Below are 15,170 nucleotides of genomic sequence, written 5' to 3'. Positions count from 1 at the left end.
ATTCGAGCCAGCACCGCCATTCATTGTGATCATGGCTGATCATCCCCAATCAATAACCCGTGCCTGCCTTCTCCCCATATCCCTTGATTCCACTAGCCCCAAGAGCTCTATCTAACTCTCTCTCTTAAATCTATCTAACTCTATCTTAAACTAAGATAACATATTTCCAGGAAATACCTATCATCTACTGTGACCTTCAAAAACAATGTGATATTGGTACTGCTATTGGTTTATTATTGTCACATATACCAAGTTACAGTGAAAACTTTGTTTTATGCCCTATCCAGGTAAATTATAGTATACACGAGTACAATCAAACCATCCATGAGTAATACCATACACGACGACTACACTCAAACCATATAGAGTCATACAGTACAGAAATAGGCCTTTCAGCCCAACTTGTCCATGTCGACCATGATATCCCATCTAAGCTAAACCCTGTGTTTGGCCCAAATCCCTCTAAATCTTTCCTACCCATGCACTTGTCCGTGTTTTTTAAATGTTGTTAATGTATTTGCCTCAACTATTTCCTCTGCCTCAACTCCTTCCAACAATAGACGATAGGTGCAGGAGGAGGCCATTCGGCCCTTCGAGCCAGCATCGCCATTCAATGTGATCATGGCTGATCATTCTCAATCAGTACCCCGTTCCTGCCTTCTCCCCATACCCCCTGATTCCGCTATCCTTAAGAGCTCTATCCAGCTCTTTCTTGAATGCATTCAGAGAATTGGCCTCCACTGCCTTCTGAGGCAGAGAATTCCACAGATTCACAACTCTCTGACTGAAAAAGTTTTTCCTCATCTCAGTTCTAAAATGGCCTACCCCTTATTCTTAAACTGTGGCCCCTTGTTCTGGACTCCCCCAACATTGGGAACATGTTTCCTGCCTCTAACGTGTCCAACCCCCTAATAATCTTATATGTTTCGATAAGATCTCCTCTCATCCTTCTAAATTCCAGTGTATAGAAGCCTAGTCGCTCCAGTCTTTCAACATATGATAGTCCCGCCATTCCAGGAATTAACCTAGTAAACCTATGCTGCACGCCCTCAATAGCAAGAATATCCCTCCTCAAATTTGGAGACCAAAACTGCACACAGTACTCCAGGTGCGGTCTCACTAGGGCCCTGTACAACTGCAGAAGGACCTCTTTGCTCCTATACTCAACTCCTCTTGTTATGAAGGCCAACATCCCATTGGCTTTCTTCACTGCCTGCTGTACCTGCATGCTTCCTTTCAGTGACTGATGCACTAGGACACCCAGATCTCGTTGTACGTCCTCTGTTCCTAACTTGACACCATTCAGATAATACTCTGCCTTCCTATTCTTATCACCAAAGTGGATAACCTCACACTTATCCACATTAAACTGCATCTGCCATGCATCTGCCCACTCACACAACCTGTCCAAGTCACCCTGCAACTTCATAGCATCTTCCTCACAGTTCACACTACCACCCAGCTTTGTATCATCTGCAAATTTGCTAATGGTACTTTTAATCCCTTCATCCAAGTCATTAATGTATATTGTAAATAGCTGCGGTCCCAGCACCGAGCCTTGCGGTACCCCACTAGTTACTGCCTGCCATTCTGAAAGGGACCCATTTATCCCCACTCTTTGCTTTCTGTCTGTCAACCAATTTTCTATCCATGTCAGTACCCTACCTCCAATACCATGTGCTCTAATTTTGCCCACTAATCTATGTGGAACCTTGTCAAAGGCTTTCTGAAAGTCAAGGTACACCACATCCACCGGCTCTCCCCTGTCAATTTTCCTGGTTACATCCTCAAAGAATTCCAGAAGATTAGTCAAGCATTTGATTTCCCCTTCGTAAATCCATGCTGACTCGGAACAATCCTGTTACTACTATCCAAATGCTCCGCAATTTCGGCTTTTATAATTGACTCCAGCATCTTCCCCACCACTGATGTCAGACTAACTGGTCTATAATTTCCCGTTTTCTCTCTCCCTCCTTTCTTAAAAAGTGGGACAACATTAGCTACCCTCCAATCCACAGGAACTGATCCTGAATCTATAGAACATTGGAAAATGATCACCAATGTGTCCACAATTTCTAGGTTCACCTCCTTAAGTACTCTGGGATGCAGACCATCAGGCCCTGGGGATTTATCAGCCTTCAGTCCCATCAGTCTACCCAACACAATTTCCTGCCTAATGTGGATTTCCTTCAGTTCCTCCGTCACCCTAGGATCTCTCTGCCCACTAGAACATCTGGGAGATTGCTTGTATCTTCCTTAGTGAAGACAGATCCAAGGTACCTGTTCAACTCGTCTGCCATTTCCTTGTTTCCCATAATAAATTCCCCCGCTTCTGTCTTCAAGGGACCCACATTTACCTTGACTATTTTTTTCCTCTTTACATACCTAAAAAAGCTTTTACTATCCTCCTTTATATTATTGGCTAGTTTACCCTCGTACCTCATCTTTTCTCCCCGTATTGCCTTCTTAGTCATCTTCTGTTGCTCTTTAAAAGAGTCCCAATCCTCTGGCTTCCCACTCTTCTTTGCTTTGTTGTACTTCTGCTCTTTTATTTTTATGCTGTCCTTGACTTCCCTTGTCAGGCAACACTTTGTATCTGCCTCAATTCAGTCCATAGACCCATCACCCTCTGTGTGAAAGAGATCCCCAGCAGCTTCCTATTGAAACTTTCCCCTCTCACCTTAAACCTATGTCCTCTTGATTCACCTACCCTGAGAAGACTGTGTGCATTTATACTATCTCTATTCCCTTCATGATTTTATGTATCTCTGTAAGATCACCTATCAACCTGCTGTACTCCAAGGAATAAAATCCTAACCCGCCCAACCTCTCCCTGTAGCTCAGGCCCTCAAGTCCTGGCAACTTCCTCATTGACCTTCTCTGCATTTTTTCCCACTTAATGCATCTTTCCTATATCAGGGTAACCAAAACACAATACTCCAAGTATGGTATCACCAACATCTTGTATATTGGTAATATAAAATCCCACTTCCATTATATGATTACGTGACTGATGAACGCCAGTGTGCCAAAAACCTTCTTCGTCACCCCATCTACCTGCAATGTCACTTTCTGGGAATAATATAAACTTCATAAACTGCAACAAAATCTTCCCTTAACCTGCATTTGATTTAAAGATCGCATGGATGAACTCCAAAAATTGTTCATCCCTGACTGGCGGAAAAATAAAACGGGGAAGTCGGCTCAACTGTGGCTAACGAAAGAAATCAAGGATAGTGTTAAATCCAAGAGGCATATAAATTAGCTGGAGGAAGAAGCAAACCAGAGGACTGGGAGAAATTTAGAACTCAACAGAGGAGGACAAGGGGGTTAATTAAGAGGGGGGGGAGACCACGAAAGAAAGCTTGCGTGGAATATAAAAACTGACTGCAAAAGCTTCTTTAGATATGTAAAAAGGAAAAGATCAATGAAGACAAATGTAGGTCTCTTACAATCAGACAGATGAATTTATAATGGGAAACAAGGAAATGGCAGAATAATTAAATGAGTATTTTGGTTCTGTCTTCACTAAGGAAGACACAAACAATCTCTCGGAAATACTAGGGAACCGAGGATCTAGTGGGAGGGAGAAACTGAAGGGAATCCACATTAGTCAGGAAATGGTGTTAGGTAAACTGTTGGGACTGAAGGCCTGATGGTCTGCATCCCAGAGTACTCAAGAAGGTGGCCCTAGAAATCCGTGGTTGTATGGTTGTGTTAAAAAACTGTATTCTCTCCATCCTCTGAGACTAAACTGACCCCCAATCTCTGTGGCTACAGAAGCCTCCTCAGATGTAGACACTCCCCATTACGTATCAAATCATACCCACAAGCATGCAAAAAAGACAGGAACTAGAAATATTAAACATGGCCATAATATGACAGTAACTAATTTAAGCATAAATGTCTCCGACACACCGCCCCCTAACCATTCTACGTATATAATGAAGCAATTACCAATAGATATTAAAAGGAGCTATAAAAGCTTAACATATATCAAAAACAAAGGTAATATGCATTATATGTTGGCATTCAGACTTCTTTAGCGATTCTTCAATCTTTGCAGATTGTGGCTTGATTCCTCACCAATTCATAGAATTCACTTTGAGATCCCTGGCTTGGTGCAGATCGATCTGGGTAAATGTCCAGAGAAGAGGTAAAGTTTTTGGAAATTATGAAACACTCAGTAAAGATGACAGAAGGACACTATTACCTCAACTTACCTTTCAAACAAGAAAGTGTTAGTCTGCCGAATAACCGTTGCATTGCAATACAAGTTTGGCAAGAATACGAAATTTCATGATGAATAAACATCTTTCCTCACAGAGATGATTGATAATGGTTATGCTGAAAGGGTACCAGAAGACCAGCTGAATCGAAGTGATGGAGAGCTTTGGTATATCCCACACCATGGGGTGTATCATTCAAAGAAAGGTACTTTAAGAGTGGTCTTCGACTGTGCTGCGGTTTTTAAGGGTAAATCACTTAACTGTCAACTGCTGCAGGGTCCAGATCTAACAAACTCACTCATCAGAGTTCTCATCAGATTCAGACAAGAGCCGATGGTTTTGATGGCGGATATCAAGGCAATGTTTCATCAGGTCAAAAGCATGTAGATTACCTGCGATTCCTATGGTGGTCAGAAGGTGATGCACAACAAGATCTTGTTGAATATCAGATGAAGGTACATCTCTTTGGAGCAGTGAAATCACTCTTAAATTCATCCAGTGATTTGGCCTCCACTGCCCTCTGCGGCAGAGAATTCCACAAATTCACAACTCTCTGGGTGAAAAAGTTCCTCCTCACCTCAGTTTTAAATGGCCTTCCCTTTATTCTAAGTCTGTGGCCCCTGGTTCTGGACTCCTCCAACATTGGGAACATTTTTCCTGCATCTATAAGATCCCCTCTCATCCTTCTAAACTCCAGTGAATAAAAGCCTAGTCTTTTCAATCTTTCCTCATATGACAGTCCCGCCATCCCAGGGATCAATCTCGCGAACCTACGCTGCACAGCCTCAATTACAAGGGTGTACTGTTTCATATCTAAGACTGGAAAATGATAACAATGAAGTACATGTTGCATTTTTAATGGGGAAGGCCAGAGTGGCACCATTGAAGCAAATGACGTTTTCCAGAATGGAGCTTGCAGCCGCAGTCTTAGCTGTCAGAATTGACATGTTGCTGCAAAAAGAACTGCAGCTTAAGCTGGAGGAATCTACCCTCTGGACTGATAGCATGACAGTGCTTAAGTACATCAACAATGAAAACAAACGCTTCCTAACATTTGTAGCAAACAGGATCTCTTTTGTAAGCTACTAGTGTATCACAGTGGAAGTAGGTTAATACCAACGAAAATCCTGTGGGTGAAGCCTCTAGAGGATTAACAGCAGATCGCTTCTTAAGCATAAGAGATGGATTAATGGGCCACAGTTTCTCTGTAAACCAGACCGAGAATGGCCAAACTTTAACCTGGAATCTGAAATCTCTGCTAATGATCCGGAGATCAAGCAAGACATCTCAGTGAATGCCATTTTCAAGGATCCATTAGATTTAACAAACTATTTAATTACCCATTTCTCATCATGGAAGAAGTTGAAGGTTGTGGTAGCTTGGTTTCTTAAAGTAAAGACTGCTTTTACAGTGGACTCGTAAGAGAAAGGGAACTTAGGCTGCTATAAGTAGCTTTGAAACGGATCCTGGCAAGCTGAAAGAAAAGGTTGACAAAGAGATGCAAGTCTTTAAGGCATCATACCGAGGACAGTGTTTATGTCCTGATGATCTTTTTACGGCAGAAAATGCATTTATCTCTTTCTGTCAAAGACAAGGATATTGGAAGATTCGTTTTTGTTATCTCAGAGTGCGGTGTGTGCATAAGCTATACCTGCACCCCATCCCCGAGCAGTAATGGCTATCAAAGTTGGACTTTGAGGCGGTATAATTCTGTTATACTGAACTGCCATTACAGAAACAAAAAATGAATCATCTATAAACGGCACTTCTGGTCAGATGAACACAAATAGAACAAGCCTCATCGATATTATTCATTCATTGGTTTGAGCAACATTGAGGATGAGTATATTCTTAGTGCCACCCCACTTCCCATTCTTGCTTTTGCAACTTTTTCTTTGCATTCCAACTGCACCAGAAATAACCTCCAGCTAAATAACATATAACATATAACAACTACAGCATGGAAACAGGCCTGTCCGGCCCTACCAGTCCACGCCGACCATTCTCCCTGACCTAGTCTCATCTACCTGCACTCAGACCATAACCCTCCAATCCCTTCCTATCCATATACCTATCCAATTTACTCTTAAATAATAAAATCGAGCCAGCCTCCACCACTTCCACCGGAAGCCCATTCCATACAGCCACAACCCTCTGAGTAAAGAAGTTCCCCCTCATGTTACCCCTAAACCTTTGTCCCTCAATTCTGAAGCTATGTCCCCTTGTTGGAATCTGCCCCACTCTCAAAGGGAAAAGCCTACCCACGTCAACTCTGTCCGTCCCTCTCATAATTTTAAAAACCTCTATCAAGTCCCCCCTCAACCTTCTACGCTCCAAAGAATAAAGACCCAACCTGTTCAACCTCTCTCTGTAGCCTAAGTGCTGAAACCCAGGCAACATTCTAGTAAATCTCCTCTGTACCCTCTCCATTTTGTCGACATCCTTCCTAAATGTCACAGAAAAGGAAGGAATATGTCTGAGGGAATTTCAAATGCAAAGTAGCTGATCTCGGAATAAATCTTTAACCTGTGAACGTCAAGAACACACAAAACAGAAAACTCACTTGGCCTTCGTCAGAGCATCCGATGCTCGGTCCACAACCTTGCTGCGAATGCTTAGAGCATTTTCCAAAGTTCGCCACTGTTCTGACTTTCGGTCTGCAGAATGCTGGTAAGGAAGAATTAAATCACTATAAAAATGAACTTCTTGCACAATGATATCATAAATCTGATGCCATAACAGAGAAATAGAAAGTTTATTAGGCTAAAAATAAATGAACGTTCCAATTTACAGTATTTTGCTGCATATGTCAATACTAACATTATCACAGCAGAGGACAAGGTAGGAATCGGGGAGATAGTGTTCTCAACATCCATATCCCAAAGGCTGTTTTTCCTCTGCAGTACCAAGGTAAAATGACTTATCCTTGGGACTGAAGGTGAACTTGGAAGGTAGCCCAGATCCACATAGGAACCAAGGTTCCACCAACACTCTTAAGCAACTGGACAAACTAAAAACTGAATCTTGAAGATAGTAAGCTACCAGTATTGGAATAGGTTGTTCAAAGAATGGCTTGAGCGAAAGCCTTTAAAAGAATTTGCTAACAATTTCATGATTTTGTCTTCTTCAGGTTTTACCTCAGATTCATCCATGGCTTCCTTCAACCTCCTAGAATGAGAGGTAATGGCATCAATTGCTGAATCCTGAGCTTCAATTGCCTGGAGTGTTACTTGGGCACTCTTGCCAAGAGCATCCTCCAAAGTTGATGCTATTGCTGCATAGAAATAATGCATATTTTGGTGAATATTAAAATGCCATTACAATTACTTTTTCTTTTAAACAAATTAAGAAACCACTCTGGTCTCTAGAATATCATCAATATTCGATATTCAGTGAAGCAGAATGGTCAAATTCAAAAAACTTTTCAATTGGCAATTGCCAAATGAGCTGTGTGTGAAATATTTAAAGGCGTGATTATGATTAAATATATAATATTTAAACGTTTTGATTACATTTGAAACATGACCTGTCCACATTGACTTTCATAGATGCTTTGGCAGAATCGGGAGGAGCCAGCGCTGCCGTCGCAGCTGCGGCTTGCCTGCAGTCCGTCTGTCTTTTGTGTTTTTTGTTGTTTTTGTATGAATTGTAGTTTTAATATGGTGTAGGGTTTGTATGTTATGTGTGTGGGGGGGGGTGGGGTGGGGTGGGAGGGAACGGGAACGGTAAAATTTTCTCTCCCGAACGGAGACGCGACCTTTGTTTCTGTGTCGTGTCTCCGTTCCCGCTGCGGCCTACCAGCGGCCATGCACCTGGGACCACATGGGGCTCTGGTTCAGAGCCCGCTGCCCGGACTCACCACCTGCGGCGCTGGCTGCCTGCGGATGCTGCGGGAGCGGCTGCGACTCATCTCCGGAGGCTCCGGCGCGGGCCGCGTGGACGTCGGAAGCCCGCAGGCCCCTGGGTGGGGGCCAACATCGGGAGCTCTGGCAGCGGCAGCGTGTTCGCCCGTCCCGAATCGCGGGGCTTGGGTCGGCCCGCCGCGGACCATTCACCGTCCGGCGCGGCCTGGAATAGGCCGCGGGATTTTCACCGCCCGGCGGGGGCTTCAATGTCGGGAGCCCCGACCGCCCCGACGTGGCAACGACAACAGCCTGACCGCAGGAGAAGACGGCAGGGGAAGAGAAAAGACATTGTGGCCTTCCATCACAGTGAGGAGGGACTGGAGGAGACTCACTGTGATGGATGTTTCTTTTTGTTTGGTGTTAGGTTGTGATTGTATGTGTTATTGCATTTTTATTGATTATTCTTATTGGTCTTATTGTTCAACTGCGGGTAATGTTTCATTTCACTACACATTTATGTGTATGTGACAAATAAACGACTATTGACTATTGACTATTGAAAGAGAACCCCAACATCCCACGGTGAAAACAGCCATTTCACAAAGGCTTAAAAATATGAACAGTGCATTTATTTCAACAAATCATCAAGGAAGAATAAAATGTTATTTCAAACTCGATTCTTATCCTAAATGAACAGTAGAGATACAAGAATTTGACAGTCTACCCTTCATGCAGAGCTGAAATAAAATGAAATGAACAAAATTGCAGTCTGAGGTAAAAGAAATTGAAAATGTTGGCATTAAACTAAATTTTGCCCTCATGGCTATGTGTAACATAAAAACCTGGTACAATTTCAAGGTTCAACCAACATATTTATTTTGGTGTCCTGTCTATTGTTTCATCTATTATGGGGCAACCATGCAGAAGCTGGAATCTGGAGTAGCACACAATCTGCTGGAGAAACATAGTAGGTCAAGCGCTGTGAGTGGAAAAGAATGATCAAGCTTTCTGGTCAAAACCCTGCATCAGGACCGAGAGTAGAGAGGGGAGATGACCAGTACAAGGAGGAGAGTGGGAACAGTGAAACAGAGAGGGGAGATATAGGTAGATCAATGAGAGGCAGGCATTTGGAGCCAGATAGGAAAGTGGGAGACAGAGGTAGGTGAATGATGGATGGAGACAGACAGCAAAAGAAATTTTGGGGCGAAAAAAAGAAATAAAATAGGAGGCTGATGAAACCAGGAGAGGATGAAGGTGGATACAGCTGCAAGAGGGTGATATGCAGGAACACAAAGGTCAATGCTGGAATCTGTTAAGTAAGGAACACGAATATATGAACTATTGGGGGATAGGTGAATAGGGATAGGGTCAAATTTCAAGTTGACCAATTAAGGGATTATTTGGTCACAATGATCACTGTGGTACCATATGTACATAATTTGCCATATTTTCTACATTGTAATAGTAAAAGTACTTCAAGAGCTTGAAAGGCTTAATACAAAACAAGCTTTTCTTCATTTACATGAGAGAGTAAGAGATCATAGAACCCTAGTGTGGCACGTACTGCCATGGTTGGGTGAAGATTAGAATACTATGCCACAAAAAAAACAATACTGGCAGAATACCGCCACACTAAGGATGATGGTCAACACAAAATAAATTAGCTCAAAAACAGAAATTTGAAAATGTTTTTATTTACCTACAACTTTAGCATGCTCCTCCAAATCTTTCTGAATTAGATGTTTTGCCACCTCATCAGGTGAACGTTCTACTATGCGTTGTTCCTTCGAGCCTTCATTTTTACAATCACAGCTTTTATCTTTGCAGAAAAAATATTTATTTTTAATGACCAGAAGCCCACAAAGCAAACCAAAAATTAGCTGAACCAAACTGCCAACTAAAATACATTTCTCTCTGGCTACATATCTTTTGTGTTGTAGTTTTTATGGCATTCCCTATATTTTACAATCAAATTTTTCATTTCATTTATGCTGTAAGATTTTTCTTGAATCCAAAATACTCAATTATGTTTTGTCAAAATCATCTCGAACTTAAGTTTTTAGCACTAATGTATCTTTCACAGAAAAAAAAAGTTTAGTAAATATAATGTTCAGTATTATTCACTGAAGGTCAGTTTCAGCAACCACCTGCTGAGAGAGCAAGAAATCAGGAGAGAATTATTCAAGCTTCAGAGTTTAGGAAGGTAAAGGCACACCATCATTTATGCTCCGATGAGAATTGAGAATGCGCTAGATATCTTAACACTGAACAGAAATGGAAATACATATATATATACCTTTTGAAGAATTGAACTCAGAATACTCAATGCATTGTACATTAGGTTACTGGCTATCGGTTTAGTTTTGAATAAAAAATGTAATACCCTAGTGATCTAATGAAACGTGCAATATAATATGGTAGTAATGGTCTCTAATTGAGCAAAACATCATCTCTGGTAAGCCCAAGGGTAACTTTATTTTTTCGATAAAATCCACTTTACCTACCATCTGTGTGTTTCATTTTATGCTCACGCGTAATTTCTGAACTCTGCTCGTAAACTTGGACCACGGGAGCAGGTACGGAAGGGGCATCACCAACAGCAGAAATAATCGCAGCTGCATCTGTCGACGCATCTGAAAACAGTTTGGGTTTGTGGTGAACAAGAGAATTATATTCGTTAAAAGTCATGCTTTCAAGAGAGAAACAGTCAAGATCTCACTTCACACTCCTACATTCACTGATTTAAGAATGTCATAGAAATAAGTTCTATGGCCTAACTTGTCCGTGCCGACCAAGGTGCCCCATCGAAGCTAGTCTCACTAGCCCATATTTGATCCACATTCCTCTAAACCATTCTTACTGTATGTACCAGCCCACATATCTTTTTGTGGAGAGGATGTTTCCAGTAGTAGGAAAGTCTAGGACCAGAACCAATAGACTCAGAATAAAAGGGCATACCTTTAGAAAGGAGATGAGGAGGAATTTCTTTCATCAGAGGTTGGTGAATCTATGGAATCCATCGCCATAGCCTGCTGTGGAGGCTAAGTCATTGGGTATATTTAAGGCACTGATCGGCAGATTCTTGATTAGTACGGTTGTTAGGGATTATGGGGAGAAGACAGGAGAATGGGGTTGAGAGGGAAAGATAGATCAGCCATGATTGAATGGCGGAGTAGATGTTGGGCCAAATGGCCTAATCCTGCTCCTATAATCTTTGAACATGAAAATATTAAGTCATTGTTCCTGTCTGAACTACTTCCTCTGGCAGTTTGTTCCATATACCCACTACTCTCTATGTGGAAAAAGCTACCCCTCAGGTTCCGATTACATCTTTCTCCGCTTACCTTATGCCCACTCTTTTTAATTACCAACCCCCATCACAGTTGAATCAGCTGATACCGACCGGAACAGGAGGAAATCACAATGAAGTTGCACAAAGCCGAGTGGATGGAGATCGTGATGTGTTGATGTGATGCCAATTTCTAAGTACCAAACCATTTCAAATTATAATTATGTACTTTCCAAGCATAAATCAAATTGCTCATAGCTATTGGAATGTTATCTCAATGCACTCTTCCAGTTGGCACTCAATCTAAGTGCCTTTCTTTGCCCACATAACCTTTCCACATACGTTGCACGTCAATTTACACTTATTGATTAAAAAACTATTTGAGATATTTTTCCTGCATTATTTCATACGAGTACTTTTTTTATTTTCACTCAAATAATTAATTTTTCATCTGCCTCTTCTCCAAGCATTGGAGCATCGTCAATTTCAGTTTAAAATTACCAAACTAACCTCAACTACAAAAGATCTGATTTGGACCCAAACCACTGTTATAAATTCCTTGACCCGAAACGTCGCCTATCCATAGAATCATACAGCAAAAGATCCTCCCTCCCAACTCATCCAATGTCTCATCGAAGATAGTCCCATTTGGCCCTTATCCCTCTAAACCTTTCCTTTCCATGTACCACTCCAAGTGTCTTTTAAATGTTATTGTATCTCCCACAACTACCTCCAGCAGCTCATTCCATAAACCCACCACCCTCTGAGTAAATCTATGTCCTCCAGAGATGTTGTCTGACCTGCCAAGTTTCTCAAGCACTGTATTTTCATCATTTCCAGCATCTTGTGTCTCTATAAATTTAAGCTGTCTCGACTTAAAATGACAGTGCAGAAAAACATAAAATACCCTCAGGTATTTATTCACAAAGTACTGGAGTAACTCAGCAGGTCGGGCAGCATCTCGGGAGAGAAGGAATGGGTGACGTTTCGGGTCGAGACCCTTCTTCAGACTGATGTCAGGGGGGGGGGGGGGGGGGGCGGGAGAAAGGAAGGTCTTGTACTACTATTTGTACCAGCACCTGCAGTTATTTTCTTATACTACATTTGTACCAGCATCTGCAGTTATTTTCTTATAAAATACCTTCAGCTCAGTTCCCAACTGAGACTGGACAGAAAAAAAAAGTTAAATGTTCTGGTATCTTGACAACTGGCACTGAGACTGATGCGCTTGCTCAGAAAAGGATGAAAGCATGTACGATAGGCTCGTAGAAGGAAAAATAGAGATGCACAACCACTCACTCAGGAATTAACAAATGCTGGAAGACAAGGCATAACAGGTTCCAGCATTTGAGAAACACAGTTTATATTGTTTTTGATTGACAATTGGCATTAAAAAAAAAATCTGTTTTAATATAGTAGACCGTTATTATAACAGACCATAGAGGGGGGAAATAGTGTCCGTTATTGCCAACAGTCTGCTGTAACCAAGTGAGGATTACTTTGGAATAGAAGATATCACAAAATGCTGGAGTAACTCAGCGGGTCAGACAGCATGTTAGGAGAGAAGGAATGGGTGAGGTTTCGGGTTGAGCTTCTTCTTTAGACTAATGTCAGGGGAGGGGGCAGGATAAAGATAGGATGTAGTTGGAGACAGGAAGACAGTGGGAAGGTGGAGGGGAAAGAGAGGGACAGAGGAACTATCTGAAGTTAGAGAAATCAATGTTCATACCGCTGGGGTGCAAGGTGCCCCAGCAAAATATGAGATGCTGTTCCTCCAATTTGCAGTGGGCCTCACTCTGACAATGGAGGAGGCCCGTGTCAGAAAGGTCAGACTGGGAGTGGGAGGGGGAGTTGAAGTGCTGAGCCACCGGGAGATCAGGTTGGTTAAGGCGGACTGAGCGAAGGTGTTAAGCGAAACGATCGGCGAGTGGAATAGAATATAGAATGTCATTGCATAAGTAGTAGAAGCAAAGAAATGCAGATGCTGGTTAATACACAAAAGGACACAAAGTGCTGGAGTAACTCAGCAGGTCAGACAGCAGGTCTGGAGAACATGGATAGGTGATGTTTCGGGTCAAGACCCTACTTCAGACTCTCGGTCTGGAACTGGGCCTAGAATCCAGGTGAGTTGAGGCGAGGGTTAGCGGAGTCATTGGTCGCGGCCCGTGAGCGGCCAAATTGCAGGTAAGGGCCGGTGATGGCTGCAGCGGCAGGCTGGAGGCAACGGAGGAAGCTGGGTGGGCCAACGATGGCGGTAGAAGGTCTGGCCTGGAAGCAGCCAGGGAGGCGGCGCCATCAACACGGGCAGGAATGGCGTAGGCAGCCCGGCCTGGAAGGTGGTGCAGGCCGGGGGCAGTGTTGGCAGCCCAGCCTAGCTGTGAAGGTTGGTAGGTCCAATCGCTGCAGCCGAAATCAGTTATAAAGAGGTCCATAATGACCTCTGTAGCCACTGTTCTTAATCACCAACCACTATCACAGCTGAATCAACTAACTGATACAGGACCAGGAAACCACTATGGAGTTACATAAGCTAGAAACAGGTAACTACAGATGCTGGTTTGAAGGGTCCTGACCTGAAACATCATCCATCCATGTTCTCCAGGATGCTGCTGACCTGCTGAGTTACTCCATCACTTTGTGTCCTTTAATGTGGAGTTACATAAAGTCAGGTGAACTCAGTTCTGTGTTGATCATAAACACTCGCATTGACCAGAGAGAAATACGGTGCAGAAGTGGACCATTCGGCCCACCAAGTTTATGTCGACCATCAATATTTATAATATTAATCCGTCGCAAATCCCATTGTATTCTCCCCACATTCTCATCATCTCCATTCCCTCATCACCAAATTCTATCTTCAATTGGGGACAATTTACAGTGGTCAACTAACCTATACATATTTCATCATGGGAGAAAGGAGGAAACTGGAGCACCAAGAGGATATTCACAGTTATAGAGTAAAAAGCCCCTTCGGCCTAACTTGCCCACACCAACCAACATGTCCCATCTACAGTAGTCCCACCTGCCTGAGTTTGGCCCATATCCCTCTAAACCTATCGTATCTGTCTATCTGTACCTGTCTAAATGTTACTTAAACGTTGCGATAATAAAATGGAGCTATTTATAGTTAAAATACAGTTAAAAGGAAAATGTACAAACTTCACACTATCAGAACTGGAAGTCAAGTTTGATCCCAAGTCGCCAAAGCAGTGAGGCAACAGCTCTGCAATCTGTGCCATCTACCTCTGTGCCACACTTGTCACGTCGTATTAGGAACAATTAGGAATATTTGAGGGAATAAAAAATGAAGTTTTAAGCATCAAAATATACCCAGTTAACTTTTGTGGCAGAGAATTCCACAAATTCACAACTCTCTGGGTTAAAAAGTTGCTCTTTTCTCCACACCCATTTATGGATTACCCAATTAGTTTGGAGATGATCTATTTATAATTGGGCATTCACCCAACAATTCTTGTGAAATACTGTAGAATATTTTCCAACACGCAACAAAATCTTAAATTACATGATTCAGTATTAGTTCCTCCAATCGGTAAAGCTTCTTGATCTTCAATCGGTAAAGCTTCTTTATCTTTATTACGCATGGTTTTCGGCTGTTTGGAATCTTTCAACACTTCAGCGGTCGTTGATATTTTCAATGGTCCCTCCATATCCTTTAAACAGAAAATTAAATGTAGAATTAACCACTGCCATATTGCACATTTCAAAATAATCCATAGAGCTGAAAATACTTGAGCACAACAGGCAAGTTCTGACAATAAATCCTTTGATTGAAATTTCTCCCACATA

General features: G+C 42.3%; 1 protein-coding gene across 2 annotated transcripts in view; it reads right to left on the bottom strand.

Moving 5' to 3' along the window:
• Positions 1–15,170, bottom strand: part of immt (inner membrane protein, mitochondrial (mitofilin)) — a 49,946-nt gene that overhangs the window by 23,320 nt on the left and 11,456 nt on the right. For both annotated transcript variants that reach the window (XM_078411514.1, XM_078411591.1), the window contains exons 4-8: positions 14,887–15,034; positions 10,579–10,707; positions 9,774–9,893; positions 7,367–7,503; positions 6,793–6,896 (exon numbers count right to left, since the gene is read on the bottom strand). In XM_078411514.1, coding sequence (XP_078267640.1) covers positions 6,793–6,896; positions 7,367–7,503; positions 9,774–9,893; positions 10,579–10,707; positions 14,887–15,034 — 638 coding nt within the window. The remainder of the gene's footprint in view (positions 1–6,792; positions 6,897–7,366; positions 7,504–9,773; positions 9,894–10,578; positions 10,708–14,886; positions 15,035–15,170) is intronic.

Source organism: Rhinoraja longicauda, chromosome 1 (assembly GCF_053455715.1).
Source record: "Rhinoraja longicauda isolate Sanriku21f chromosome 1, sRhiLon1.1, whole genome shotgun sequence".
In the NCBI taxonomy this organism is placed as follows: domain Eukaryota; kingdom Metazoa; phylum Chordata; class Chondrichthyes; order Rajiformes; family Arhynchobatidae; genus Rhinoraja; species Rhinoraja longicauda.
This window is presented reverse-complemented; position numbering and strand designations above follow the sequence as displayed.